The 27,927-nt window shown below is 39.7% G+C and overlaps 1 protein-coding gene across 5 annotated transcripts; it reads right to left on the bottom strand.

The window, feature by feature from the left end:
• Positions 1 to 31: 31 nt before the first annotated feature.
• nedd4a (NEDD4 E3 ubiquitin protein ligase a) lies at positions 32 to 27,871 on the bottom strand. Of its 5 annotated transcripts, XM_034572153.1 has the most exons (31): positions 27,647 to 27,871; positions 26,811 to 27,595; positions 24,149 to 24,222; positions 23,037 to 23,115; positions 22,898 to 22,936; positions 22,610 to 22,663; positions 20,563 to 20,613; positions 10,249 to 10,299; positions 9,804 to 9,865; positions 9,532 to 9,634; positions 8,681 to 8,844; positions 8,473 to 8,590; positions 7,603 to 7,767; positions 7,346 to 7,429; positions 7,044 to 7,163; positions 6,623 to 6,910; positions 6,284 to 6,361; positions 6,042 to 6,096; positions 5,879 to 5,937; positions 5,693 to 5,758; positions 5,295 to 5,524; positions 4,526 to 4,647; positions 4,375 to 4,445; positions 4,014 to 4,109; positions 3,851 to 3,924; positions 3,693 to 3,753; positions 3,545 to 3,604; positions 3,342 to 3,449; positions 3,108 to 3,204; positions 2,764 to 2,836; positions 32 to 1,343 (listed from the first exon to the last, which is right to left on the bottom strand). In XM_034572153.1, the coding sequence occupies exons 2-31, from the start codon at positions 26,853 to 26,855 to the stop codon at positions 1,241 to 1,243; spliced, it is 2,850 nt and encodes a 949-aa protein (XP_034428044.1). In that variant the 5' UTR covers positions 26,856 to 27,595; positions 27,647 to 27,871; the 3' UTR covers positions 32 to 1,240. The 5 variants fall into 5 exon arrangements, with proteins under 5 accessions (XP_034428044.1, XP_034428054.1, XP_034428034.1 ...); XM_034572163.1 differs by lacking the exon at positions 20,563 to 20,613 and having other exon boundaries at positions 27,647 to 27,870; XM_034572143.1 differs by lacking the exons at positions 20,563 to 20,613; positions 22,610 to 22,663; positions 22,898 to 22,936; ... (2 more) ...; positions 26,811 to 27,595; positions 27,647 to 27,871 and adding an exon at positions 14,766 to 17,508 and having other exon boundaries at positions 6,623 to 6,846; positions 6,895 to 6,910.
• Positions 27,872 to 27,927: the final 56 nt, after the last annotated feature.

The raw sequence follows: 27,927 nt of genomic DNA, 5'->3' as shown, positions 1-27,927 counted from the left end.
AGATGCATAATGTGGACATGCACCAATATCGTTTTTTTTCTTACTTCAGTTTGACAGTTTGCTTTTTCAGTTAATAGACGGCAAAGTTATATTTGTATGTACAATATATTTTTCTGATAAACTCAAAAATCAAGTGGTATTCAATCGTTATGTCAATATGTACAATTATGCATAGTATTTCAGCACAGTCTAACACTGCATGTAGTCACTTCTTTTCACCTGTGGAAACACCGATACAGTATAATAATTAGTTTAGCCATTTACTGGTCCTGGTACTGGTGCGTCGCTACTATAAAGCTGAATTCATACACTTTGTTCAAGTGTAATCACTCCCACTTGGATATATCTGCACAGTTTCTGCTACAATTATGAGGTGTTAACATTGTGGATTTCCTGCATTAGAGGTTCTAATATACTGGAATGAAAAATGTATAGTTACGTAAAAGAATTCAAATAAAGGAAATGGGGGAGAAAACGTCTTCACATGTGATTTATTTTGGGTTGAATTACCATTTGTATTATTTTCAATCTTCTGTGTGATTTCTTTAAGCAGCTGGGCCAATTTCACTATTCACATTTAGTTTTAAGTAATTTTGGAGTTTAATAGTTCTGGACAATAGACATGGGTGCAAGTCTCATTCATACATCAAACACAGTATACTGTCTTTATATAAACATGAACTTCACCTCAGTATCTTTGACTATTCTAACCCATGGTCCAACTCAACACCCCTCATATGTTTGTATTCATTTAGTGACAGGGACAGGCTTATGGCTAACATAACTACATTAAGTCTCTGATGTGAGAAGCTGAGCATTAAGTGTTTCTGAGGCTGTTCACCCCAAATTAAACTGATGGTTTTACATTCACATTAAATTCTGTAATATTGTCATTTCACCGAATCATGACCTTTAAATATTAAATCTTTTAACAGAACAGATAAAAGTCGATCAACTTTTGAGCGATGTATAAAATGACAACAAAAAAAAAATTCGAATAGTAAGAAAATCTAATTTGTAAACATTACATTCCGTGAATTAATTCCTCGGTCTCTCCAGATTTTAAGTCCTTTTCTCCACGCGTCTCGACAGACGAGCGAAGTGAGAGTTGTGCGACTGTCCTTCATCTGTCACACAGCTGGATGGTTAAGACCCGAGTCTAACGCCAAGCTCGTGTCTCTGCTTGGCATCAGCTTTACTCTGATGGCAGTAAATGTCAGTTCATTCACCACACCACGGATTAATCCACCCCATCGAAACCATAAGCATTCTCAATGGCGATGTGAAGTTTCTCCCTCAGTTCCTCAAATGACTCATAAGGAGGAAGGTCCAGACGGTTGAAGCTGCAGGAGGGTAAAGACAGGAAGTGAATAAAGGTTAAATATCCCATCCGAGAAGAAGTCATAAAAACTTGCATTTGCAGGAATCAACTACAGAATTTTATTTGAGATTTTCACAATTGTCAAAACAACAACGACAAAGTCCTGTATCAAATCTGGTGTGATTTGATACGTGAAACCTTCAATATCAAATAAACAGGTGACCAGCGCTCTGTAGCAGCAGCAGCAGCTCGGACCCATCAATGTAAGTGATGTTACAACAACTGATTCTCCAGTTCAGGGTTCTGTGTACGGAGTCGAGCTTCACTGAACCTTGATTAAACAGGTTAACAGGTCTTTGTGCAGCAGTGTTTGCTCCATGGTTCTGTGGACTGAGTAAAGCAGCCGGTCTTTACCTGCTGTGGCTCAATTACTGCAGGTCACTTTTACTGTTTCAGAAAGAAAACTGCAACCATCATCACCACAGGCCAAATGAAGAGCCCATTCCAAACAGGCAGGTTTAGAACGAGGAGTGGACTAGTTACATATTAATTTGAACTAGTCCTTTTTATACGTCTGTTTTTATTTCCACGACACAAGCTGATAAAAGCTGTGTATTCTTCTTCATGCGTCAATCAGGGCTGATATAGAAATCACCATTTATGATCCCGTATTCTTTCTCCCTCTGAAGCCGCTGAAGCCAGCAATTATTATTTTCTAATCCTATCTCTAAGTATAAAATTGGATTAGACAACATTAATGGTCATCAAGATATTGATCTTGTGCAAACAAGTTAAAAAATAAATAATTAAAAAGGAGAAGGAGAAGGAGATCCCTACATTGTGGCCACATTACAGGAGCATAATAATAGTGAATGTTACTCAGAGTTGTGATAAATCTGATACTACAAACATGGTCTAGAGCAGGGGTCTTCAACGTTTTTCAGGCCAAGGACCCCCAAACTGATGGATAGATAGAGCAGGGACCCCCTACTATATATATTGTATAAAATTGTGTTTTATATTAAACTGGGCCTAGTGCCATGTATAAACATAAATACCCTGTTATTGTGCATTCAATACTAAGCTATTCAAATAATACACAGGTTCATATATTCATGTTTTTATTATTGTGTGTCGATGAATGTGTGCATTGCTGACTGAAAGATAACGTCTTCTGCCTCCATTTATCCGTTCGCTACAATATGTTGGATTCATGTTAATGTGTATTTAAAGACATTTAAATTTGCGGGGAAAAAATTGGTTGCAAAAAAAAATTTGTAATTAAAAAAATATAAAAATTGTCTAATCAACCCAAAATCTTGCGACCCCCCCTGCAGTACCTCCGCGGACCCCCTAGGGGTCGCGGACCCCCTGTTGAAGACCTCTGGTCTGGAGTACATTGCTTAACACAACCATGTTAGATGTTAGAGAAAAGTCCTTACCATGTGTGGGCTCGGGGGAGTTTATCGCGTGTTCCCCACTGCTCAATGGTAAACAGCTGTGGTCCATTAGACCCTGGAAAATAAGACCATCAAATATCAGACAAACAGACATCATCTCATTTGGAATTAATTTACAAGAAACAAAAGTTCAAGCCCCCCGTGAACTGAGGACAAGAGAAAACAGTACAGAGAGAGAAATGTGATGCTCAGTGGACGAAGAGGCAAAGATTGGACACAAAAGACAATAAATATTTGTTTCAGTGGAAAAAGGACAATGTAGAAAGAAACGCAGACATAACAACAACACAGTGGGTGGTAATACAAAATACAATAGATGAGCTCACCATAGAGTTCAGCAAAGCCATTCATAGGGACCCTGGATGTTCCCGTCACAAACTGTAAGAGCCGGATTCGCTTCTCTGCATCCATCAGTAGCACTGTCTAGAATAGCACAACAGAAAACATACAAATAAACAACTAATGCAAACTTAACAACTTCTTAAAAGGAGGAAATACGCAGACAGGTCCATGCCATCCAGCTCCAGATTATTAGCTCCAGGCATGGAAAGTTGACTTACTTTCCAAAACCACTGGATAACTACGAAGTTGGAGCAATAGCCATTCTTGTACTTGGTGTTCTCTCTCCAGTCGTTCACGTCCACGTCTCCGAGACCACACATGAGCAGCTGTGGAGTTGAAATAAGGCAGGTAGACAGATCATTAGTCATCTTTCTAGAAGGAATTTGATCCATTTCAGCACATCAGAAAAACAAAAACTCACCTCGAGCTCATTCTCATCAAAGATCTTGATCAGATCTTGTGGTATCAGCTCAAAGAATCCCTAAAAACACAAAAGTGCCATTTTTATTCAAAGTCTCTGGCAGCTAAACTGATGGTTATGCCACGAAAGTTTTCAAAAGAATTGATACCTCTTTGAATGCAGTCATCTGCTTCTGAATCCTGTTCACAAACCTCCACTGCATCACCAGACTGTCAAACACAAAACAGCAGATCAGCATCAAACCACAACTAAACCCTTAAAAGATCTGTGTTTTTTTTCTTTAAAAGGTCAAGCTCCCATTCTTACTCAATGTATTCCTTCTTGTTGTCATTAGTGATGACAATCTCACTGCCGCCTGGCTTCAGTTCATGTTGATGAGTCTGAACAGGAATAATAATCACATCAATTTACAGAGACCACTTATCACAAAGGGAAAATTGTTGAGGCAGAAACGGGACATTGAGCAAACCTGTCCGAACAGCTCTTCATCGATGGTGAAACTCAAATCCAACTCTGTTGGGTCATTCTCCAAAATCCACATCAAGGAGTTGAAATATTCACTGTCCTGCAAATAAAACAACACAACAACAATAAGAATTAACTTTGTTAGTATAAAACCTTCAAGACAAAGTGCCATTGGAAATTATCTGGATTATTAAATTATTATTTGGATTAAAACAACTAAAACTTTTTTCAACTGAGTTTTAAGAGATGATTAAAACATGTTATTGAAATTGGCCCATTAACCTAAATAAAAATTATGCAGATCATCTGTAATTTGAAGATCTTGATATAGGTATTATTTTCTATTTTAAAAAAGTGATACTCACCACAGACTCCATGTCCTGGAGGGTGATCGGCTTCTGCAGCATCATCTTGTAGAAAGGCCGAATGAAGAAAGCTTTTGAAGAAACAAAGAACGTTTTAGTCACTGCTGTCCTTAATAATATATTTATGATGATACATTTCATAAGCACTCACCATCCAGCAGTTTTCCATGATACACAGCCATGCCTGCCACACGGCCGATGAACTTGAAGTAGGAAAAGTGGTCCTCATTACACAAACCTGAGTTAGGGTTAATCTGCAGTGTGTAGTTGTCCCTGGAAAACAAATCTCATCGTAAATAACACAATAACACTTGGCCAGTCCCTCTCTATAGATAATTGTAGCTCTTTTTTAAGATATCTTTTTGGCCTTAAGCCTTTAATGATAAGACAGAATATAAGCGAGAATGGGGACACATGCAGCAAAGGTGGGAGCACTGACAATTACATCCCTTTTATCTGAGCGATATCTCCAATGATATGACTTGAAGTATGAATTTGATGTAAGTAGCATTGAATACAACCAAGAGAAGTGGATTCTGACTCGGATTCTGACTCAAATTTATAGATTTAGACAGTGAACTAGGATAGAACATCTGAGTCTTTATATATGGCCGACACAATGTAAACTAGAATTAATCTTCCTAGCAACAAATATAAGATGGTGTTCAAATCAGCCAAGGGACGCTGGATTCAGAAGATCTGTCATGAATGTCTTTAATGTACATTTATATATTTGGATTAAACAGGCTCTTTAATGTATGTAGAACACTCGTGCAACCTTTCATTCCCCAAATCTTGTCTTAATTTTTACAGCTAGCTGCCAAAAAAAATTACAAAGTAAAAAACTAAATATAAAACAATACAGATAACAAATGTATCACACTGATCTGTTTTAGACAAGAGACAATGTTTTGACTCACGTGGCAGAATACTCGAACAGTCCGTAGTACGGGTTGAACATCTCCTTGGACATGAGGAAGAACCACTCCCTGGACAAGCCGCCATAGTCCAGTCCTTTCTCTCCCTCAAACTCCAACCACAGTCGTGCCTTCAGCAGATCTGCCCTCTTTACTGAGAGGATGCGTCGGTATGAGTCCTCCAGCACAGCGCTTCGTCTCAGCTTCATCTCAAAGCGATTTGGGATATCAGCCTGCATCAAAATATATTGAGGTCCTTTAAGTTTACAATCATCCGCAGGATAAATAACGAGCGATTTTGAAAGTTTAGACTGAGAAACTGATACAGAGTTTAAAGCAATGCCAGTTTCATCAAATATTTGATATATAAACAACAACAGTTGTCCTTTGAAGACACTCACTGGTTTCTTCAGCTTCTTCCGAAAGTAGTCATACTTCTGTTTATAATCTCTGGAATAAGGCACAGCCTGTAATGAACAAAAAAAAAATCAATTCTAACCTTACAATCTATAGTGTGGCCGATGATTATATATACACACAGGAAATCTGTAAGCTTTAAAGAAAAAACAGTTTTTACTCATACTCACTGGTCCAGTTATAGCTGAGTTCTGTAATCTGGGATCATCCCATTGTGTGGTCTTGGTGTCTGTGTAATAAAATACATGAGAGTACATTAATTAACGAGGAAACACAATTATAATAATATTAGTTCATGATGTGGTTTTTTTTGGTATTAATTGTCATACTCACTGTGATCTATGTAGAATATCCTCCCATCACTGTGAACTCTTTCCTCCCAACCAGGCTAGAATGAAGCAAAATTAAGAAAATAGGGTGGATTTAGACAATTAAATACCATCATGTCTGATCATAAATTACAACTTGGAGCAAATTAGGGTGCCATGTAAGTCTTTTGCCTAAGATCTAAAGCCTAAAGTCAATAAATGCTTTTCAGATGATTGGTTACGGATTTTCGTAACCGATTAATTTACCGCCAGAGGGCCAAGATCAGCAGGGTCAAGTGAGGGTCTCTTCCTCATGTGTACAGGGATCTTTAGTCTGGGGTCTTCCTGTTCAGAGGAAAACAAAAGACAGGCAATGTTTACTCAAGAAATAGTCGTATAGATACTGATAGGGACTCTGTTTTTCACATTTTTATGTTGAGTTAAAGGAAACTATCTTGTTGTGGAAATAAACCCTTGGCTTTGAATTTCTATAGATAGACAGTCTCGAGACTATAGTGGCCATCAGAAGAACTGCACCCCCAAGAGGGTTGTCCCCACTCGGACACAAGAGTAAACAGGAAGCCCTCTTGTCCGCTGTGTTCTCACCCAGGTAGTCGTCTTTGTGGTGTGGTCGATGAAAAACGGTCTTCCATTGGGAGCACTGCGAACTTCCCAACCACCCGGCAAGAATCCAGATTCATATGTGGCCTCTGGGCTTGGTGTGTGCTGAGGAGACGCCTCAGGGGATGTAGTGGGCAGTGGCGGTGGCGGACTTTGGGGTAAACTTGAACCACTCTGTGCTGCTGCTGCTACTGCTGCTGTTGCTGCTGTTGCTGTTGCTGCTGCTGTTGCTGCTGTTGCTGCTGCTGCTGTTGCTGCTGCGTCTGAAGTTTTCTGTCAAAAGAAAAATACATCAATGAAGATTTAGATCAATAAGAGACTAGAATTATTGATAATAATTGGTGGATAATATTGGGGATAAAAATTGTCACGCACAGTGCCAGTATACACCATTTAAAGAATGTACCTGAATGACAGGTCGTGTCCAAGTTGTAGCTCGACTGTTGTGGTTGACAAAATAGCGTCTTCCTTTACTGTCCCTCTTCTCCTCCCACCCTGGAGGCAGGCCAGATGAGGTTGGAATCAGCTGTTGAATGACATGAAAATTGAATTCAGTGATCAATAATCAATCAATCAAATACGGTAATCAAAGTAAAAAAACACCATGTTGGCTTTCTGGCAGAGTCAGAGAACTTGCCATGACAGCAGCATTCTGATGAAAGACAGGTTTGGTAAAATGGAGGTTGGTGTGATTCCTGAAACACTCACCACAGGACTAACAGGATGTTCCTCTCCAGTTGAATTCTGGGAGCTTCTTCTAAAACTGGAATGGCTTGAATTACTAGCATGATCCTGCGGCAGAGGGAAAGGATGCCAAAGACAACAACCATCAATTGGCCATTAATGCATACTCCACCTCCCTCCCTCTCGCCCTGAAAGCTCATTGTTCACATTAATCAAATTACGAGCCTCTCTTCCTCTGACTTTGGTAACCAGAACCTTATGCTGCGCACAACATGACTCACCGTGTGGGAGGTGCGCTGCTCGCCAGCTGTGGCCCCTGAAACTTGCAAGTTTCTCAGCTCGCCACAAAACGAGTGGAACTCCGCAGGTATCTGGGGTGGAGGTGATGCGAGCTGGTTGTTGCTGTGGTACATGGTGGACTCGTCCTCTGTAATGATCTCCCAGCTCTGGAAAACAAGAGCAGGAACCAAAGTCAGATGTAACGATGCAGCTCTGCCAAATTACTCAGTTTTAGTATGCAGTGTAAGTCAATGTGAGTTTCATAGTTAGTTTAATGAGAGTTGACAAAAGTGGTTTTCTTTAAGTGTTTATGCTAAAGCTCTTAGAGGAGAAGCCACAACGTCACTGATACGATTACCACGACAACACCAAGCCACAACATGGCATCTACTGTAAATAGAATAGCTACCAGGACAGACTTTACTATTCCTCTCCCATTCACCTAAAAAGCATTTAAAAAAACTGTTGTAATACTTTTATCCTGCTGAAGTCTAACATTGATTCTCTTTTTAGCTCTGCTTTTGTTCTCTACCACTCCTTAGGGAGAAATCTGGTTCTTTAGCTGATAAATTCTCCACTACGTTCACCAGATAGTAGCTAATTGTGTCCATCTGCCATTTGGTGCTGAGCATGTGAGATTTTACCAGTGAAATGGAACCAAGCTCTGTAGAGTTGAGACATTTTTGTGATTTGAAAACACTTTCACTTCTGTTCAGTTTTGTTACTCTGAATGAACTTTTACCATTTAATACTCATTGTATATTCCTCTAAACAGAAAGGAAAAATACAGGATGGTATCAACAGTGACGGAGGAAAAGCAGGACTTCGTAGAAGGCATGCAAATTCACATTCATCAAAAGAGTTAAATTTACCTCGGGAGACTCTCGTGTGGCATTTTCATCATGGTCTGAGATCTGTCTGCGTGTACTTAACGCATGCTCCACATCTATATCAGTGTTCTGTCTTCTGTGCATCTCCAAATCACTGTCCCTGTTTAGGAAAGACACATACACACAATCAGAACTGCACCCCCAGAAAAAAAGTGATGTACCGTTGCTGGGATTATGGGAGAAGTCTTACTGTATTGTGGGTCGATACCACTGTGTGGTTCTGCTCTCGTGGTTGACAAAGTAGATTCTTCCCAGATTGTCTTGCCGCTCCTCCCAGCCAGGGGGCAGAGGAGGCAGCAGCTGGCTTTGTCTGGGACCTGACATGTCCTGAGCCTCGAGCAGCTCCCAACCAGGCTGCGCAACATTAACAGAAAGTTTCAAAATGGGCGTCACGAGACAGACGGAGACAATATCTTAATAACTGCTTCGTGATTACATAAACCGAAGAAGACTTGCAAATGAGAAGAAAATTCACAAGCTAGGATGAGGACTAAAGCACTGAGTTGACTAAGTCTCATCTGAAGACATCAACAGCATATTTTTAAAGGCCATGGACACACTGTGGGTTAATCATAAGATGGACTTAGACAACCCGTGCTCTAAGAGAGGTCATGTTACTGCTATAACGATTGTTTTAAATTTTGGCATTGGTGAAAAAACTATTATAATGCCAGGGTTATACTATACATGGGTTTTCAATATTTGTTTTTACCTAAATAACTCAAGGTTGCAGATTAATAAGCATGCAATAAATGATTTTCGATTTTTTTTTAAACTGCAGAGAATTGTGCAAATTAACCTATATATATAATGTGTATATTCAGTGTCCAGTCACAGTGACTCTACAAGCTGTAAGGGATATCTTAAAGAAAACATTTACATCTTCATTTAGATTTTTGGGTACATTTGGGTACAAGTAGAAAACCAGAATGACTGGGAACTAAAATCTATGATAAAAAAATTGCAAGAGGATTTGTGATAACTGTGATGGTCACTGGAGATACATTGACTTGTTGCTGAACAAACATTAGCCAAACTTACATCGGGTTCCTCAGTCTGATCGGCTGTTTCCCCCTCTGAACCAGGGTTTTTTGGCAGATAGGTCATTTTGAGACGTAGATGACCTTTAACTCTGGACTTGTGGCTGTGTGACAAACAGAAATTGTTTTTGGAAACAAGTGAGACACTAATATGGTCAAGGATGTTTATAAATAAAATATGAACTGTGAGCTATAATTTCTCCTGCAAATAAACATATGTCAAAATGTAAAGTAAAAGAGGGAAAGATGAAATAACCATGGAATCATGCCAACCTTCGTGGATGAAGCAAAAAATCCTTGAATGTGTATGGCCTTTCTGTGTTAGGATTTTCTGTCTGAGAAAGAAACAAAACAATAAAAAACAGGAAATATTTTATTCCTCAAACACTTAAAGATCTGCATAAATATATCTCCTGCTCAGCCCAGTATCCTGACAAGGAATATTTAAAGATACAGTGACATGAAACAGGGATGACAGTTCACCAAAGGGGCTAATTTGTGGGTGTTGTATTTATAATAAAACATAAATGGATTCAACATAAACATGACAGGCCGTGTTTCCAAAACTATAGACAACGATGTGGAACGGACTCCCGAATAAGGGTGTACATGTTTACATGGTGACATGGGTGAAATTGGTTGTACAGTAACAACCACAGCAAAAACAAAATATGCCTAACTTACAGAAGACAGGGATCTGAAAAGAACAAGGACTCACCGGTATCTGATTCAAGGGGACATCCACCTGTCCCAGAAAGTCATCACGCGTCTGACGGAGAGAGAGAAAGTCACACACGTCAGGATCATGCCAATATGATCTCTTCCTGCACACACGCACGCACACACACACACAGACACTCACACTGGCTGACACATTGTTATACACTGAGACTATCTCTGTGGTGGTGCCATGGTTTTTTCCATTTCCAATCATATCTCTGTCATATCAATACATCTATAATTTTTTCTCATTTGTCTGCTACACTTCCTTTTCGTCACACGCCATTTTCTGCAGCAAACCATATGTGATCATTAGATTAGACAGATAATCTAATGAGAAAATCTCATCCTCGGCACAAACACTGAACCGTTTTACTTCTCGAAACAATGAGTCATATGACTTTTTCCATATATATTTAGCATGTAGCCTGGGTAGGAATGTGTTTATCAGCTCATGATGAATGGCTGCACTGTTATTGCTGCAGAGACTGCGACCAAAATAATGTTAGCATTTGTCAGATAATTTGTCTTTGCTTTGAACACTTCACGCGTTCACTGCATGACACACAGCCGTAACAGCCTCGAAGGCAGAAGGCAGCGGGGTAACGCTCTGCGCTGTGGCAGCCAGCTTTGGGACCAAATTAACGCCCCGGCAGGTCAGACTGTCTAGGCGGTATGGAGTGTTTATGTGAACAAATATAGACGGAGGCCCCCGTTGTCCTTGTACTTCTTATAAGGCATCCAAGAAAAACGGTGAAGTCTCAATTATGAGGTTAACCTGCAATTATGAGTCTGAACAATTAATTTCCCCACATTTTTCAAACCCATTTCTCCCACATGCCTTTTATATTGTGCAAGAATTCTTCAAACTACAATGGAGGGACACGTTTTACAGCTACAATGAAAATCTCAAGTGTACAAAGCCGGACTACACATATATGTATACATATTTAAATGTTTATTTTTTTCTTTGGACGTTTCTAGCTTTTTTATTTATATATTTTATTTTAATAACTTACAGCACCAGGCAGAGACAAGAGAACTAAGAATTTCATTGCATTGATAACTTGTTATTTCTGCATATGAAAATAAAGCCTATGAACCTTTGAACCTTTGATCCTTTAAATAACCACTGCTTATATTATGAACTTGTGTGTATTTTCTTTCCTTTGTTTACAAAATATTTTTTTTTATATTTTATTTTATTTATTTTTTCCCAAACAGCTACAATCCATAAAAAAAAAATCCAGTTTACTCCTAGGTCACAGCAAATAAAGGCAACAAATCAGCTCAACAGAGAAACTGTAACTGAGAACTTTTAGCTATCTTAACTAACACAATTAATCAACAATCAATTTACATTAGAAGTGCAGATAGTATTATGTATTTCAATGTTTTATGCAATTTCCTTTCTTTTTAAATGTTTTGAATGCATTATGTAAAGCACTGTGTTATATAATGAATCATATTTGTGTATACAATGTGCCAAACTTTCCTGCTTTTATAACTGCTGTGCATTTTGAGAATGTATTTGTACAATTTCCTCGAGAGTGAGGTCTTCTAGAATATCCATCTTTGAGGAGGCATCAGTACTCTACTTTATAGACTTAGTAGAATGTTGTATTCCCTGTTGTATTTATGAGTTAATATGAGGTTCTCATCTCATCATCTGTAACAAACAGAATGAACTCTGAAGTGAAATTAATCCATGGAACTTCCTGGACTACAGGGTGAGGTGAGGCAAAGCTTCTAGAGTTAATTCATGCCTTGGACAAGTTTGTCCAATGTAAATGTGCGTTCAGACCATCCCTGAATGTTCATGTGACTCCAACTGCAACTGCAACTGAGTAGAGCATTTGGCATTTAGCAGAGCTGAGCACATACTGTATGAGGCGGTGGCAAACAGCTACAGACGCATGTTTTGGTGTCTGTGAAGCAAGCTCAGTGATATCTATCTCAGCTCGGCAACAACAACGACTTTTGACAGGTGGACTGCAGCTTGTGAAACCTAAACTTCAGAGGAGCTACACAGCTAACGTTATCATTGCAGGCAAATAGTCTGTGATGAAACTGATCGGGGGCTTGACAGTTCAATCTAGTTTTTGAACATTTTAAAGCCTGTTCATGTTGGTTTTAAGCACATGGGGGGTAGGGACACAATTACCTGGGCTCTTTTTGTAAGAGGTAAGTGTTCTAAAAACCACATTATCCCGTATGAAGCAATTTAAGTTCCAACTCGGACTCTGGGCTACCAGCTGACACACTGTCGCCACTCTCCTCACCATGGCTGCTGAGGCTTTCCGACAGAGGGTCCAAATTGCTCTTCCTTGACTCAAATGTAAACTGTTCCCACTTGAAATACAGCGACACGGCTCGACCACAAACACTGCAGCAGCAGCACTGTCAAATATTGACAGTCCATAATAACAAAGATAAAGACCTTGATAAAGATCTAAACTGTGCCTTCATTAGGTTATGACTTTGGTTTTGTTTTTTTTAAACACAGCAGAGGGATCTGTGATTCATTGTCACCTGCCATGTGGTCACACCTGGCCGTTCATTAACTGATGACATGGCATACAGGTTACGAGTGCACTAAAGATAACAACGTCAGACCATGAGTAACACTTTGAGAAGCCACATTACTGGTACTGAAATGAACCAATTATTTGTAGGAACGAGGTAATCCTCTTTATTTCTGCTCTATGAGGAAGGTCATTTGTGAGTACGAAGCTCATTTAGCCACATATAGAAAATAGTGTCAGCACCATTTTTACCTCCACCAAGGAGGTTATGTCTTCAATTCTTGAGACCTTTATTAGTTTTAGCACTTTTACATGCATTTCCTAGTTATTTGAATTATGATGTACTATTTGACAGTCATGTTAAAGCCTCCACACACGTATAGTCCACCCATACAGGTATTTTCTGATCGACCTCTTCTCATGACAAACTGGGTTTGACTGACTCCATTCTCTCCTGTGTAGCTGGGATGACTTGTTCAACAGTTATCACTCTCGGTGTATTGTGACATCATAAATTTCCACAATACCTCCTCCCATTCTCAACCTGTACAGGTTGAATCACTCAGAGCTCTACTTTGAATGAACACAGTCTGAATGTAAACAAAGGTGTGTATTTGATGCAGCACTCTAAGAAGGAGATGTGTGATAGGACACTGGTCTACATATGCATGAAGGTCTATGAACATGAAAGTTAAATAAATAAATACAAGTGCAGCATACTTGATACTTGCTTCCTTCAGTCATGTCTGATATGTTTGGGTCAATTTAACAGATGAAAATACAATCTATATTTAAAAAAGCTAATTTTGATCTTTAAAAAGTAAGAAGACTCACTAATTACTGGAGGAGACCTCCTTACTTGACAACCTGCTAAATGCAGGGGGGTCTGACACCTGATACTTCACAAACACTGCCTGGCAGGGGGACGCGTAGGGAAGGGAACACACCGGACATTTACTGGGAAAGACTCACGCTTCCAACCTGCCTACATTACCATCAACACACACACACACACACACACACACACACACACACACACACACACACACACACACACACACACACACACACACACACACACACACACACACACACACACACACACAATGTCCACAGATGGCTGGCATGACTGTGCGCTGCTCTAGTATCATGCTGTTAAATTTGAATCCACGGGACTGGGCAGTGCGACAGACCACCAGACTATCTGGAGTCAGGGGGAATATTTCAGAGGCACTTTATTTATATCAGCAAGGGGCACTGCTTTTCCCACCACTAAAATTAGCTTGGGTAAATACTTAAGACGATTACTCATAGCACTAACAGAACATCAAAAAACTATTCTAACGTTGAGCAGAGGTCCACACACCAAAAGATAAAACCGCAAATGAAAGACAGGCAATTTTTTTCCTTCTCCTTTGCCCTTTTCTCGGAAACTAATATGCTAATGGATTTACCATAATGTAACCAAATACCTCTGAATGTTTGTCCACATTGGGCTTGTTAATTGCATGACTTAGCTGTAGCCATCTTCTCAGTTACCGAGTGTCGCTCTAGCTTGTGGCGAGCCTAATGGCTGACCCTGAGTAAACAGAGTTTTAAGGATTTGAATGGTGATAGCAGTAAAGGAGAGAAGTACATTGCAGCATATCACCACTATCAAAGATATGTGTAGTATAATAGTGTCAGAAAAATAATCTCTTGAATGCTAAACTTTCTTTTAGGACAACAAATTTAGCAATGAGCCTACATTAATTGATTTGCTGTATTCATGACAGTCAAGCAGTCAAACCAAAGCAGTATGGAATCTACTTTAACCAGTTCAACAACATTAAACGGTATTTAACGCTATTGCATTCCTCCATAGGGCCTTTATGTGTCATGCATCTTCAACCTTTTCAAGTTGTTTGCCTCTAGAAGTCATTAAGAAGTCATTATATTCCCGATGGTAAGAGAGCATTAATCAATTCCAGAATAGAAACTTTACACTCACCTTGGTGATTTGACCTGGGCTCTTTGGCGTATTATTCACTTCAAGGCTTGTGTTTACATCAGTAGCAGAGTTTGGTAACTTAGCAGGACAACAAGGAGTCAAATGTATGTGCACATGTGGGGAAAAGGGGCTACTGAGTTTTGGATTCGAAACATGACATGAAATTCCAGTATTAGCGTAAGGCACCTCCAGGGAAAAGCTCCTTTGTATGGCACGATGACATTGGTTTTCCTCAGCCTTTTCCTGGCTTTTTCCATACGAACAGACCTTCTGGTTTTTCCCTGATGATTTAGTTGAGGAGAACAAACAAGCAGAGGTACTACGATACAGTTTTCTGTGAGGTTCATGTTCGCCCTTAGGGTGTGTGGCTGGATTAAGAGCCCCAGGATATTCCACATTAACTGTAGTTGCGCTTGTAGCTCCTTTCCTGGAAATCATTGGTCTCTGGTGGGCAAAGTGTAGTAGCACGCTGCTAGAGTGACGATTCGATCTGTCTAGGGTTGATGACAGTTCCATTACTTTACTCTTGTCCTCCATTTTGCATTTTGGTTCATCCTGTAAAGGAATATTAAATTGCACCATGTGTTTTGTGTCCCTGAAGTCGCCGGAAAAGCTTCCTTTTGGGAGACGATGGCCAATTACTGCCGTGGTGGTGGACCCTTTGCAGCTCACATCCTCATCATCTTGTGAGAATTCACTGGCAGATGTCTGAAGAGATGACTGGTGAGAACCCAGTGCTTGTAGAAGAGCAGGTAGAGCCACAGGACTTACTGGGGAGGCAGGTGGGGTACTGCAGGGGCTCTCTGGAAATATAACCAAGGAGGAGCACCGTCTCAGTGGGACCTTGGACTTGCAGCGAGGTAGACTCCTCTCCTGGGTGGTCCTGTGCTTTTCTGGAGCCTCTGGCTCAAAGATGCTGTTGCTGCTACAGTACCCAGCATCGCTAGCCATGCTGCTGCTGCACGAGCCTCCATCAGAGGCAGTACCTGCTCCTCCTTCAACTCCCTGCTCTCCATCCTCTGTACTGCCATCCACTTCTCCACTGAACTTACCACAGGGCTGCAGGGAGATCTGCAGAATACTCTTCTTATTACATCCTCCAACGTTAACCCTGGGTATGAACACTGAAGAGTACCGCTGTAGATTAGCATAGTCTGGTGACAGAGGAGTCACCTTCAAGCGGACTGAACTGTGCGCCAGACTCTCTGCGGGGCTGCGAGCTGACACACTGTCTCCACTCTCCTCACCATGGCTGCTGAGGCTTTCTGACAGAGGGTCCGTGTTGCTTCTCCTTGACGCAAAATGCAAGCGGAGCCGACGTGCCATTCGTTTAACTCTCTAATCCCTGCAGCGCCAGTGAGAGTTGCATGATCAAACTTGCTGGTCGGAAAAAAGGGAAGCAAAGCAACTGCTCCAAGCTCTGCTCTGTGATCACAATCATTAGCGGCTGTACATTGCCAAAATAGCTCTGGTGACAACCTACATTCCTGTCCAGGCTGATCTCAGCTTTTAGTCAGAGGAGGTCAGTGGTTCTGTTTGGAGACATGACCCAAACATACGACCTTTGAAACTAGAGCATTCCCTGAGGTTAGCCCCTTTAAGGAGCTTAAACCTTACACAAAATACTAACTTATACAAAAAACTACAGTTTCCTCAGCTGACCTGTTAAATAAGATTAGCTTATTTTAGCTCCTGGATAACTGAGCCCCAGTCAGATTAATATCTACAGCTCCTGTTTTTTCCAGTCTCCTCACTCCCATTTACCCCTCCGGAAAAAAGCAACAGCAACATAGTGGCTCTTTACATTGCATCTTAGATTGAAGCAAACGGTTACATCTGCTTCAGGCCACTCACTCAAGAATCCACTTCCTGCTGCAGCTCTGCTTCTAATGTTTCTGCTGCTCTGTGCCCCCCAAAAATATTTTTACCCACTGCTATTGAATTACAGGAAATTAAGGCAATGACTTTCAACATAATCCTGAATCCTGCATAGCCTCTGAAAATATGCAGGAAAGATTGTAAACGGTAAAACTCATCAAACTTAGTTAATGCAGTACAACTTAAGTCATAAAATGTTTTTTGTTGTTTTTAAATTAATGTTGATTAATGTAAACTTTGCTGTGCGTGTCCTGTAGGGAAATTAATCTGTGAAATACTATCTCTCCAAAGACAAGAATGAAAAATAACTGATTACTTTGACAGTGACACGACACCTGTTATTTGACACCTCATGTAACAGTCATTGATGGTCTGATTTCCACTCCAAGGCTGTTGACAGTCCTATTTATTAATGGCTGCCTATTGAGCCCGGCTGTCCTATTTCAGGACATTACTCTTCAACAGAATCAGTGTCAGTCTAATGTTTAATAGTAGGAGGTACAGCCAGGATAAAGACATGATTCACCGGAGGACACACAATGCTGTGGTAGAGCTCAGAATTGCCATGAAACATTGTGCTTGGATATTATTTGATTATCCAGCCAAAAGGAGCTTTTATTGATGTTGGTGTGGTGGGCCATCAGATAAGATTGGTTACTCACACCACACAGGTCATGTAAGTGGTGTAATATGCCAATAATAACGCAACATAAAGTTGGTGCCCAAATAACACTGTGTCAAAGAGAAAGACCGAAGGACAGGCTACGTTTGGTCTTTAAAGAAAATGTTTGGATTGCTGAGTAAAGTGTTACAGTGGGGTGTGGTTAGAGTAGGGACTGGACATGAGAGACAGGATAGCTCTGTCAATCAACAGGTGCAAACGTAACATGACGTTTTGATACCCTCATTGATTCACGTAATTAATGTAGTACTCATGATTAAAAACTTGTGTGCATATGTATGTGGATAAAAAATTAACAGATGTCACACGTTTCATGGTGATTAATATATTTTCAAAATTAGCCACATTTGTGAGCATTACCCCAAAGTATTCTTAAGATCTCATGTTCACAAGACAAAAATGTGTTTTGTGAGGTCAAAGTGAGCATGACCTTTGACCCTCAAAATCAAATGGGTTCATCCTCCAGTAAACGTGAAGACGTGTAACAAATTTTAAGATATTCTGCGGAGACGTTACTGAGATTTGTGTTAGCAAGAATGTGGTTGCCACGCTTGGAGGCTCATCTGGGCCCTGTTAATATTTGTGGTATCACTCCCACAAAACACCATTTTGAAAAAGGTAAGGGCAACATGTATTGATAATGATCTGTATGAAGTACCACACTGAGAACTCCCTATGGACACAGACTGAATCCCTAACATTTAAATGTACATATCTTTTCTGTTACAAGCAGTTAGTTTCATTTTCAGTGTGTTGCTTGTAGAAACCACTAGAGTAACAGCTCTATAGCAGTTTAACTGACGCTGTTACATCCAGACTGTGTCCAAAATTACTTCTTACTACCTAGTGCTTTCCGCAATATTATTTGACCAATTGATAAAATATTATTATGTGGCTAAAAAGTGTCAGTAATGATAAGTCAGTGAACAAAATCTCAATTTAAAGCTCACTACAGTGTAAACTATACAGTGTTATTATATAGGGAGAAGTGAATGAAAATATTGACAAGAATCTTTTATCAACTCCCCGCATGCTCTCATTGGAGGAATGTCTGTACATACTGTATAACAGCTGTCTCAGGATCGCTGTGATTTGGCAGAATTAGTTTTTTTCTGTGATCAGATTACTGCTAACCAAGCTAGCCACTACTTGATATCTGGAGCTAATGTGTTGCTAATGCATCATTCTCAGTTAATAAGTGCTGAATTACTGTTGACTCCTTGACTTTTTTTTCACTCTCAAGTGTGTGTGTGTTTACAATTCTATTGTACTTTGTATGTGGCCTTCGTCTTGATCTTGCACAACAGCCAGCTCTTTATCATTTAATCGTGTTTTTTTTTCTCCATAACATTTCACGGTGGTCTTTCATTGACGAGGGAGTTACCATGGTAACTTCTGCAGGCAGTGATGTCATGTTCATACCCAATATTCACGCTGTCTCTAGAAGTGACCCAGAGGTCCTGTTCAGATGTGGCATTAACACCCATCCTGAGTGATAAAATCATAAGTGGACAGCTCTAAGTTCATGCGTGAACGCTCTCAAGACTTGAGGACGCACTTGAGATCTGACACATGGCCGCATTCCTTTAGCTGTGTGAACGCAAATGTGTCCATGGCCACATTAAAGGACCTCCTACTCAGCTGACATCCTCTGGCTCGAAATAACTTCATAATGAACTGAAAGTATTTTTAAACTTCTGCGGTTCGCATATATTGTTTTATCTTTGACCACCAACACAATATTAAATATAGAAAAAAATGAACTAACATAATTTGGTCCTTGCATCAATAATGTATGTGTTTATGTGCATATAGAGCAGGGGAGTGAGATGTGATCATGAATGGTCACTTAAGATCCATGTTAATTCCAGGTATGAACACACACTTTCATGTTTGACAGGACATATTAGAACTGAATTATTTTTACTCCACTGGTCCACTGGTGTCTGTACTTGTTTTTTTCCAGATGGTCGAGAGACAACACCTTTGCTAGATTATGGATTAGCCTGGAGCCTTCACTCTCTTCCTTCACCAAACAGTCGAACCTGTTCAGCAAGCACCAGACGTGCTCAACTCAGCATTATCGCAGTGTATATTTTTTACTTTTAGAATTTACAAAATGACTGATCAGAAGCTGCAATGTTCAGAACACACAAAATACCAGTGTAGTGTTGCTTTACTTGGCTCTTTCATATCATCTAACAGTTTTGTGAAATTGGAAAAGAATGAGACTGTGTCTGCATTACAGCATCCAAATTTCATGTAAAAAATTATTTGCATCTACATTTGTGTTTTCAGGCAGTTTTGTAGAGACCTCTGTCCAAGACCTCAACGACAGCTGGCCTGTATAATCAGCTGTATTGGTATTTAAAATGTGATTCCAGTAAAAGTTAATGACAAAAGAAAGTTATCATCTTGACTTTACTGTCACACAGCCCCTGTCTGGGCAACACACTCTTGTTTTCATCTTTACAGTGTTTTAATGCAGTCAAATTCAGTAAAAGGTTGTCCCATTTACATATTTCCGAATATTCAGACAACTGAATAATGAGAATAAAAGAGTCATTTAATAGCAGCCCAGAAAGAAAATCGAAATCCTTATTTCATAATGGCAGCATGAGAGAAAGTGTCAGAAATGGATAAAGGTCAACCTCTGCCAAAAATAAACGCACAAAGTTCTTGGCAAACTGCGCATTACACTTTGATATTTCTTTGATGAAAGTGGAAACAATCAAGCACTGTAAGATTATCCAAAACAATAAGGATTGATTCTGTGGGGACCGCAAACTTCATTGGCGTATTTTTTGTGTATTGCCTGGTCAGATTGTGAATCACAGAAATTACTAGGATTTTTAATTCCTGAACAATTATAATTCATTATATAATGAACAGCACATTTCATTTATTGTAAGGGACATGCCATCAGATCAGGTTTCTCTCTCACTCTCAAAAAATAAACACGTTTCCCACCTGCTCTGCCCATTTCTCTCTGTCAGAGCAGCAGTGACACACGCACATACATACACAGAAACAAGTTTCTGACACACCCTGCAAATTAACACAGACTCTACCTGGAGCATGACAAGGCAGATTTGAATCAGTCACACCCATGTTTGCTTTATCATGTGACTTGTAAACCTGTCATGTGATCAGAGGTTCTAGAAACATTCAGCCAAACTAAAAATAACAGTGATGAAGGAACCATGTTTATAAAGACTATACTGTATGTGAACGTACCGTTTTATGTATGGACCTTGTTGTGTTTCTTTGCTTTGACCTAAAGATGGACTGTAAATGAAAATAAAATAAGAGCCAAATCTCTAGCAAAGTATCAAACTGTTGGATGTTGTTCAAGCTCTACATTTTACATTATATAAGCCAAGAAGAAAACATTACTTCAGTGAAACAAAACACTGCAAGATAAAGACAATGATCAGAAATGCAACAGTTGAGAGGGAGCAGGGTAAAACAATCACATGATTTGCTTTTCATAGCACAGCATTGTTCGTTCTGTGCACAATCTCTTAGGAATGTGACATATTGTGCACGAATCACTAGATCTATAAAAACAAGTGGTTGCAAATGGATGACTGAGACAGTTGTGCACTGACTTGTCTCTTCTCAGTCTAATTTGCTGCTTCTTGTTATAACCACTGAGCAGAGTTTAACATTGAGACAGGTTAGAAGATATTACCCACTTCAATGTTACTGCAGAGCTCCTAAGAAGGAACACACTAATCCTGAAACTGCATGGTGGAGTTCATTCTGTGAGATGTATTTGAGCCCCACCTGTTAGCTATACAATCAATTCAGTTTAACTGCAATTCAGTAAGAAAACAGTAGGACATGTTTAAATAACTACTACAACCTAAATACTAAAAACACAACAGTACAAAATATCTCCTAAGAAATCTGGAGCATGGACAAATGCCGAAATACTTGTTTATTCTAGTGCAGGACACCAACGGCCTCAAATGTGTTAGCGTTTCATACAGGAAGCTCAGTGTCTGACAGCACTGGTGTCCTCTGAACATCAGATCAGCAGGAAAGTGGGTCAGCGGCTCATCTGATAGTATGCTACAACCTGGCACTCCATAAACCTTTAACACAGCTACGCACTATGTGTGTGATCAGTAAGAGAACACTAGACATTGGTGTCAAGAATGTGCTCATGAAACATTCAATCTAATGTGCTAATTGAAACATGATCAACTGTGATGGTTATCGGTTATTACTGATCAAAATTAAGGAGATAGACCTCCCACAAAGATCGTAAAAACAAAACCGTCTGCTATTTATCTGAAGAGGATCTCAACAAACCAGATTAACTTAAAACCAATGGCTATCAGGCAATTATTAAGATACATATGATGGACAAGCAAGACTTAAAAACCATGTCCATTTAACTTGGAAACAAATATGATTTTATTTAATTAGAACCTTATCAACCACACAACAACCCGAACCTAATTTCTTAAAAAGCTGCTACTACACACAGGAAACGTATCCTCGTGTGTCACAACAGAAACCAATTAGCAACATTAGCAACACTTAATATAATATCTCTATTGCACATAACACCCAGTCTTCAAATGTCTTTCTACAGGTGTAAAGCAGCAGGCGTTACAATGTCCTTAAGGTAGCCAGATTTGCCCATATTTACAGCTCTGAATATCAAGGTATCTCGGTTTTCCAACAATATCACACACATCAGGGCAAAATAAGGGCGACTGTATGACAGGCAGAGAAACCAAAGTCAACCTTGCATTGACTGGAGGATATCCTTATCTTCTGAAACATGACACATTCCCATGTTATTCATGGTGTTTCATGGTATACACATAAGGCTACAAAAAAAGATTTATATTAGATTTTGTCTGATTATTTGATTGGGACTCTAATTTGATGAAAGCAGGCAGCTATACACAACATGTGCACATCTGTCTTTAAAATTGTAATCCTTTGTGAGACTACTTCCTGGTTTTGAATTGTGTCCAGCCACTATCAATAATAAAACCATTCATTATGATGCATGTCCCTCTTTAACAAAGCAGCTCTTAAAATTGATCTCCAATGGTTGAAGTAAACACATTAATTCAAAGACATCTTCTAGGGCTTTAAAAAAATATGTACCAACATTTCTTACTATTTCTTGACACTAAAATATTATTTAAAAAAAATAAATAAATCGAGCAACAGATCAATTGATAACAGTATCATTAAAGTTAAAAAAACACAAGTAGAGCAATTCAAAGGAAAGGTTGAATATAAATTATTAACTTACCAGTCGGTTCTCATCAAATACTTCCAACAGCAGACGATGTTTCTGAGGATTAACCTGAAACATACACATAGAGAGTAAGATCAAAACATTGTTTTGTCAACTTTTAGCATTTTATGATTAAATATGATCATGTACCCAGTAGTGTTATGACAGTATGTCAAAACAAGTTCCTGTTTTGTTAAAGCCAGAAATGACTTCCTGGAACATACACTACACTTCAGAGTAAATATTTACACAAGAGTATAAATATTAAGCATTTTAAAATGTTTAATGTAAAGTTTCACTTACTCTGAAAAAGAATTCTTCATTCCATTTTGGGTCCAGCGTCTACAAGTAAGGAGAGGTGGAAAATAATCATTAAATTAAATCATAATATCCAAAAGTTACAAACCAGTGTAACAACAAATGCAGATATTCCCCATCTCACCTTTTTTATTGTTTTGGTCTGAAGACTGGTGATCTCTCCATTGGCGGGGTCATAGAGGGACAGTCTTGTATATGGATCACTGCAAGAAAAAGACAGACATTCAGATGGAGACATCACTCTAGAAATATTTATACAGTCATCATCTACTTTCTGCTCTCTGTGTATTAGTGGTTTGTGTGGTTCTTCGACCACGGGTCTCTGAATTATCTCTTAGGGAAGGAAACACTTTACATCCTTGTATGATCCGATCAGACTGAGAAACGTTGACATAATGGTTCCAGCTCACTTTACAGTCAATAGAAAGTTAACAATTATTGTTATTTTACAATGACTTTATAGAGGCACTGTGACGTGTTTTATAACCACTTCCATCAATCACATTACCCAAATTGCAATGCCACATCAGGCCTGCAGCAAAGTTTGTTGTATTAAATTACTTGTGATACATTAGCGTGATAGTAAACCAGCAATTTTGGCTGTAGCATGAACAAGTTGTTGATCAAGAATTTGAAAGAAAACAAATGTAGGACATAATTATGAAACATAAACGTATTCATGGTTCACTGGCAAATGATTGTAGCTTACATCTACTGGATGTTCGTAGAAAAACTAAATACTGCCATCACTTTCCATTCACTCATAAGTAACAGGAAATTCTCATTACATAATGTACAGGAAGATATTGAGTTGACTTTTACAGGAAAAGAAAAACACATGGCATAAACAAAATCATGAAGACAAAAATCTGTTGTAGCTTGTCGAATGTGGAAATTTGTTGATTTTCTCTTTGATATAGTATTTGTTCTATTAAATATATTTTGGTCTTTGATTGTTGGTCAGAAAAGACATCAGGGTCTGGGAAACTGATATTTTTCAGGATATTATCTATTTATAGACCAAATTGTTGAAAAGGATATTTCTTTTTAGTTTATTCATTAATAAGTCAATAGACAGAAAAATAGTTTTAATTGTGAGGATTTGCTTTCATTCAGGATTGTATTAGCAAAAATATTCAATAGATAATGAACAATAATGAAACCAATGGTTAGCTGCATCCCTACTTTAAAGTTATACAGTATACTGTGAGTGAGCATTACATTTCATAAACTAACCTGGCTCCAAGAATATCTTTTTTCGCCAGTCCAATTCCACCGATGACCTTCACTTTTAGGACTCTGGAGTCCTCCTGAAATAAAAAACAAATAAAGAAATACTGATGAGTATATGAACATATAAATCACAAACCAAACAACATATGACACTGAAAGAGGAGTATAAGGGGAGAATGACCCATACCCTGAATCTAATGATACATAGTGATAAAGACACTTTGAAATCAAGCAGATGTCACATGTGGCTTTAGAAAGTTTTAAAGGATGGTTTAAATAAATCGTTGACATTTAATGACCTAAAAAATTATCGATAATGTATTAATTTTGGGCTTAATTATTTTGTCAAGAAAATTCTACAAAAAAAAAAATTACAATGTCCCAAAGAGCAAGGTGACATCTTTAAATGTCTTAGCAACAGCCCAAACCTCAATGATATTCAGTGTAAGATAATGTGCGACAAAGAAAACACAATCCTCATATGTGAAGAAACCGCTAATATTTGACTTCATCAGAAAGAAAAGCCAATCATTTATTCAAATCATAATCAAGATACGAACCAATTGACCTAGTCCTAGTGGTGATGTAAAGCTTCTTTATTTGAAAATGAATCACTGTCACATGCTCACACAATCAGAGTCTGATGTAACATCCTGACAACACTTTGCACCCTTGTGCATTTCCCATTCCCAGCCTCATTCATGCTTTGACAGTAAAGTTTGTGAATCACCATGAAGTGTTACAATCGTCACACAGGCTGACAGGAAAAGACAACGTGGGCCCTCAACATATTAGTATCTAGTTCGAGACCAGTGACAACGTGAATTATTGAAACATAATTTGGTTTGTCTGCTTCTGGTGTGTGTGTACTGTTTCTTATGTCTCTGTGAGGACCATGTGGAGCAGAAGACCTTACGGAGCAAGGACATTTTGGTCAGTCCTCACTTTTTCACGGGGCTGGTTTAGGGTTTGCTTTAAGGGTTAGTTTTAGAAAGGTTTAGGTTAGGGTTGGATTTAAGCATTTAGTTGTGATGGGTAAGGGGCTAGGGGATGCAATCTGCAAATTAATCCAAGACAGAGGGACACTGTGTGTGTGTGTGTGTGTGTGTGTGTGTGTGTGTGTGTGTGTGTGTGTGTGTGTGTGTGTGTGTGTGTGTGTGTGTGTGTGTGTGTGTGTGCCTGCATGCATGCTTATAATGGGTATTTTGATATCTCTTTAGGACCTTTTCCAGTCTACACATTGACCTTGTCAGGAACAGAAGACCTCATGGGGACCAAAGCCTGGCCCTAATGAGGAAAAACTGAATTTCAGAGGTCCTGGTTAAGGCTAGGGGTAAGATGTTAAAGGTGGTAAGGTTAGGGTTAGGTATGAATTGGTCGTGGTTAAGGTTAAGGGAAAGATGTTAATGGTGGTAAAGTTAGGGTTAGGTAGGAATTGGTCCTGGTTAAGGTTAGGGGAAAGATGTTAATGGTGGTAAAGTTAGGGTTAGGTAGGAATTGGTCCTGGTTAAGTTTAGGGGAAAGATGTTAATGGTGGTAAGGTTAGGGTTAGGTATGAATTGGTCGTGGTTAAGGTTAGGGGAAAGATGTTAATGGTGGTAAAGTTAGGGTTAGGTAGGAATTGGTCCTGGTTAAGGTTAGGGGAAAGATGTTAATGGTGGTAAAGTTAGGGTTAGGTAGGAATTGGTCCTGGTTAAGGTTAGGGGAAAGATGTTAATGGTGGTACGGTTAGGGTTAGGTATGAATCGGTCCTGGTTAAAGGGATAGTTCACAGAAAAATGAAGATTCACTCACTTCACTTGTATTCTGCTGAAATTCTAAAGGGTTTTGTGGACTCAAACACTTCACCCACCACTCTATCGGCATAGTGCGGAGTAGATAATGAGTGAGTTTACATTTTTCGGTGAACTATCCCTTTGAGGTTAGGGGTAAGATGTTAATGATGGTTAGGTTCGGGTTAAGGTTAAGGTTAGGTATGAATTGGTCATGGTTAAGGTTTTCTGGTTAGACTGTTGACAGGACATTTTGACCGGTCCTCACTTTTTGACAGGGCTGGGGTGGGGTTAGGATTTGCTTTTAGGTTTAGGGTTAGTATTAGGTTTAGGGTTAGGGTTAGGTTTAGGGTTAAAATTAGGGTCAGGGATTTAGTTGTGATGGTTAAAGTTAGGAGAAGGGGGTTAGAGAAAACAATACTGGATCCAGTTTGTGTGTGTGCGAGTTTGGGTGTTTCTATAGTTTTGGGGGGCATTTTTTTAGATTAAGGGTCAGACTTAGGCTCACAGCAACAGAAAGACAAGAATGTAAGAGCGTTTGTGTGTGTGCGCGCGCGTGCGTGTGCGTGTGTGGACGGGAAATGGCCAACAGAGAGGCGGTAACAGCTCACAGCCTGTTGTGTTTCCTGCCTGGGAAAGGGCACAGCTGCTTCCCACTAACTCACTGTTACAACTGATCAACTCCATCAGAAAGAAGCGCACTTTAGCCAACAGGAAACTCCCAGTGTAGTGTCGTAAGTTAGCCAGGTGTGAAGTTAGCTGGCTAACTTAACTACCGAGCCACATGCGTTTGACAGCGTGTCTGGTTAGCCGCGGTTAGCGTTAACTAGTTAGCCAGTTAGCTAACGACGGGGTTAAGGGCTGGAGAAATGTGAGCGGAGTGGTCGGTTTACCTCATCTGACTGAAGTCCACGGATCTGGGGGGAAAGTAGAGCCATGGTATCCTCGCCCTTCTTCTTCCTCCTCCCAGAGAGCGACAACAAGAAGACAGTGGTCCGGACAACAGCAGCCTCTCCTCTGGTGTTTAGTTACTACTCCGTATCTGTTATTCCCTCGGTGTCGGTGACGTTAGGCCTGAACACCCGGTCAACCTGAATCAGTTGTTAACTGTGACACCGTCGTCACACCGTGTATTCATCTTCTTCCTCCTCCTCTTCCTCCTCCCCATACTGTTCCCTCCGCCTCTTCTGGTTTCCTCCTCCTCCTCCTCCTATTGTTCTATTTGCCCAGTTATAGATTCAGCAAACCCTGAGGAAGCCCTAATAAAACCTGTAGGAAACGCTGAAGAAACACTGACAAACCCTCAAGAAACCATAAGGAGACCATAAGGAGACCCAGAGGGAACATTGAGGAAACGCTGAAGAAAACCTTTAGGAAACCATGAGGAAACCCAAAGGGAACACTGAGGAAACGCAAAGGAAAACATGAGGAAACCCTGAGGAAACGCTGAAGAAGCCCCAAGAAAACTTTCAAGAAACCCTGATGAAACACTGAGGAAACCCCAAAGAAACCCGGAGGAAATACTAAGGAATCAATGAAGAAAACGCTGAATAAACCCTGAGGAAGCCCTAAGAAAAATCTTAGAAAACCATGAGGAAACCCAGAGGGAACACTGAAGAAACCTTGAGGAAACACTGATGAAACCCTCAGGAAACCATGAGGAAACCCAGAGGGAACACTGAAGAAACCCAGAGGGAAACCAGGAAACCATGAGGAAACCAGAGGGAACACTGAGGAAACGCTGAAGAAGCCCCAAGAAAACCTTCAGGAAACACTGATGAAACACTGAGGAAACCCCAAAGAAACCCAGAGGAAATACAAAGGAATCAATGAGGAAACCATGGAGAAACGCTGAATAAACCCTGTGGAAGCCCTAAGAAAAATGTTAGGAAACCATGAGGAAACCCAGAGGGAACACTGAAGAAACCCTGAGGAAGCTCTGAGAAACATTTTAAACATTTTAGGAAACCATGAGGAAACCCAGAAGAAGCACAATATATATAATTACTC

The sequence above is a fragment of the Hippoglossus hippoglossus genome, chromosome 3 (genome assembly GCF_009819705.1).
Source record: "Hippoglossus hippoglossus isolate fHipHip1 chromosome 3, fHipHip1.pri, whole genome shotgun sequence".
NCBI lineage: Eukaryota > Metazoa > Chordata > Actinopteri > Pleuronectiformes > Pleuronectidae > Hippoglossus > Hippoglossus hippoglossus.
This window is presented reverse-complemented; position numbering and strand designations above follow the sequence as displayed.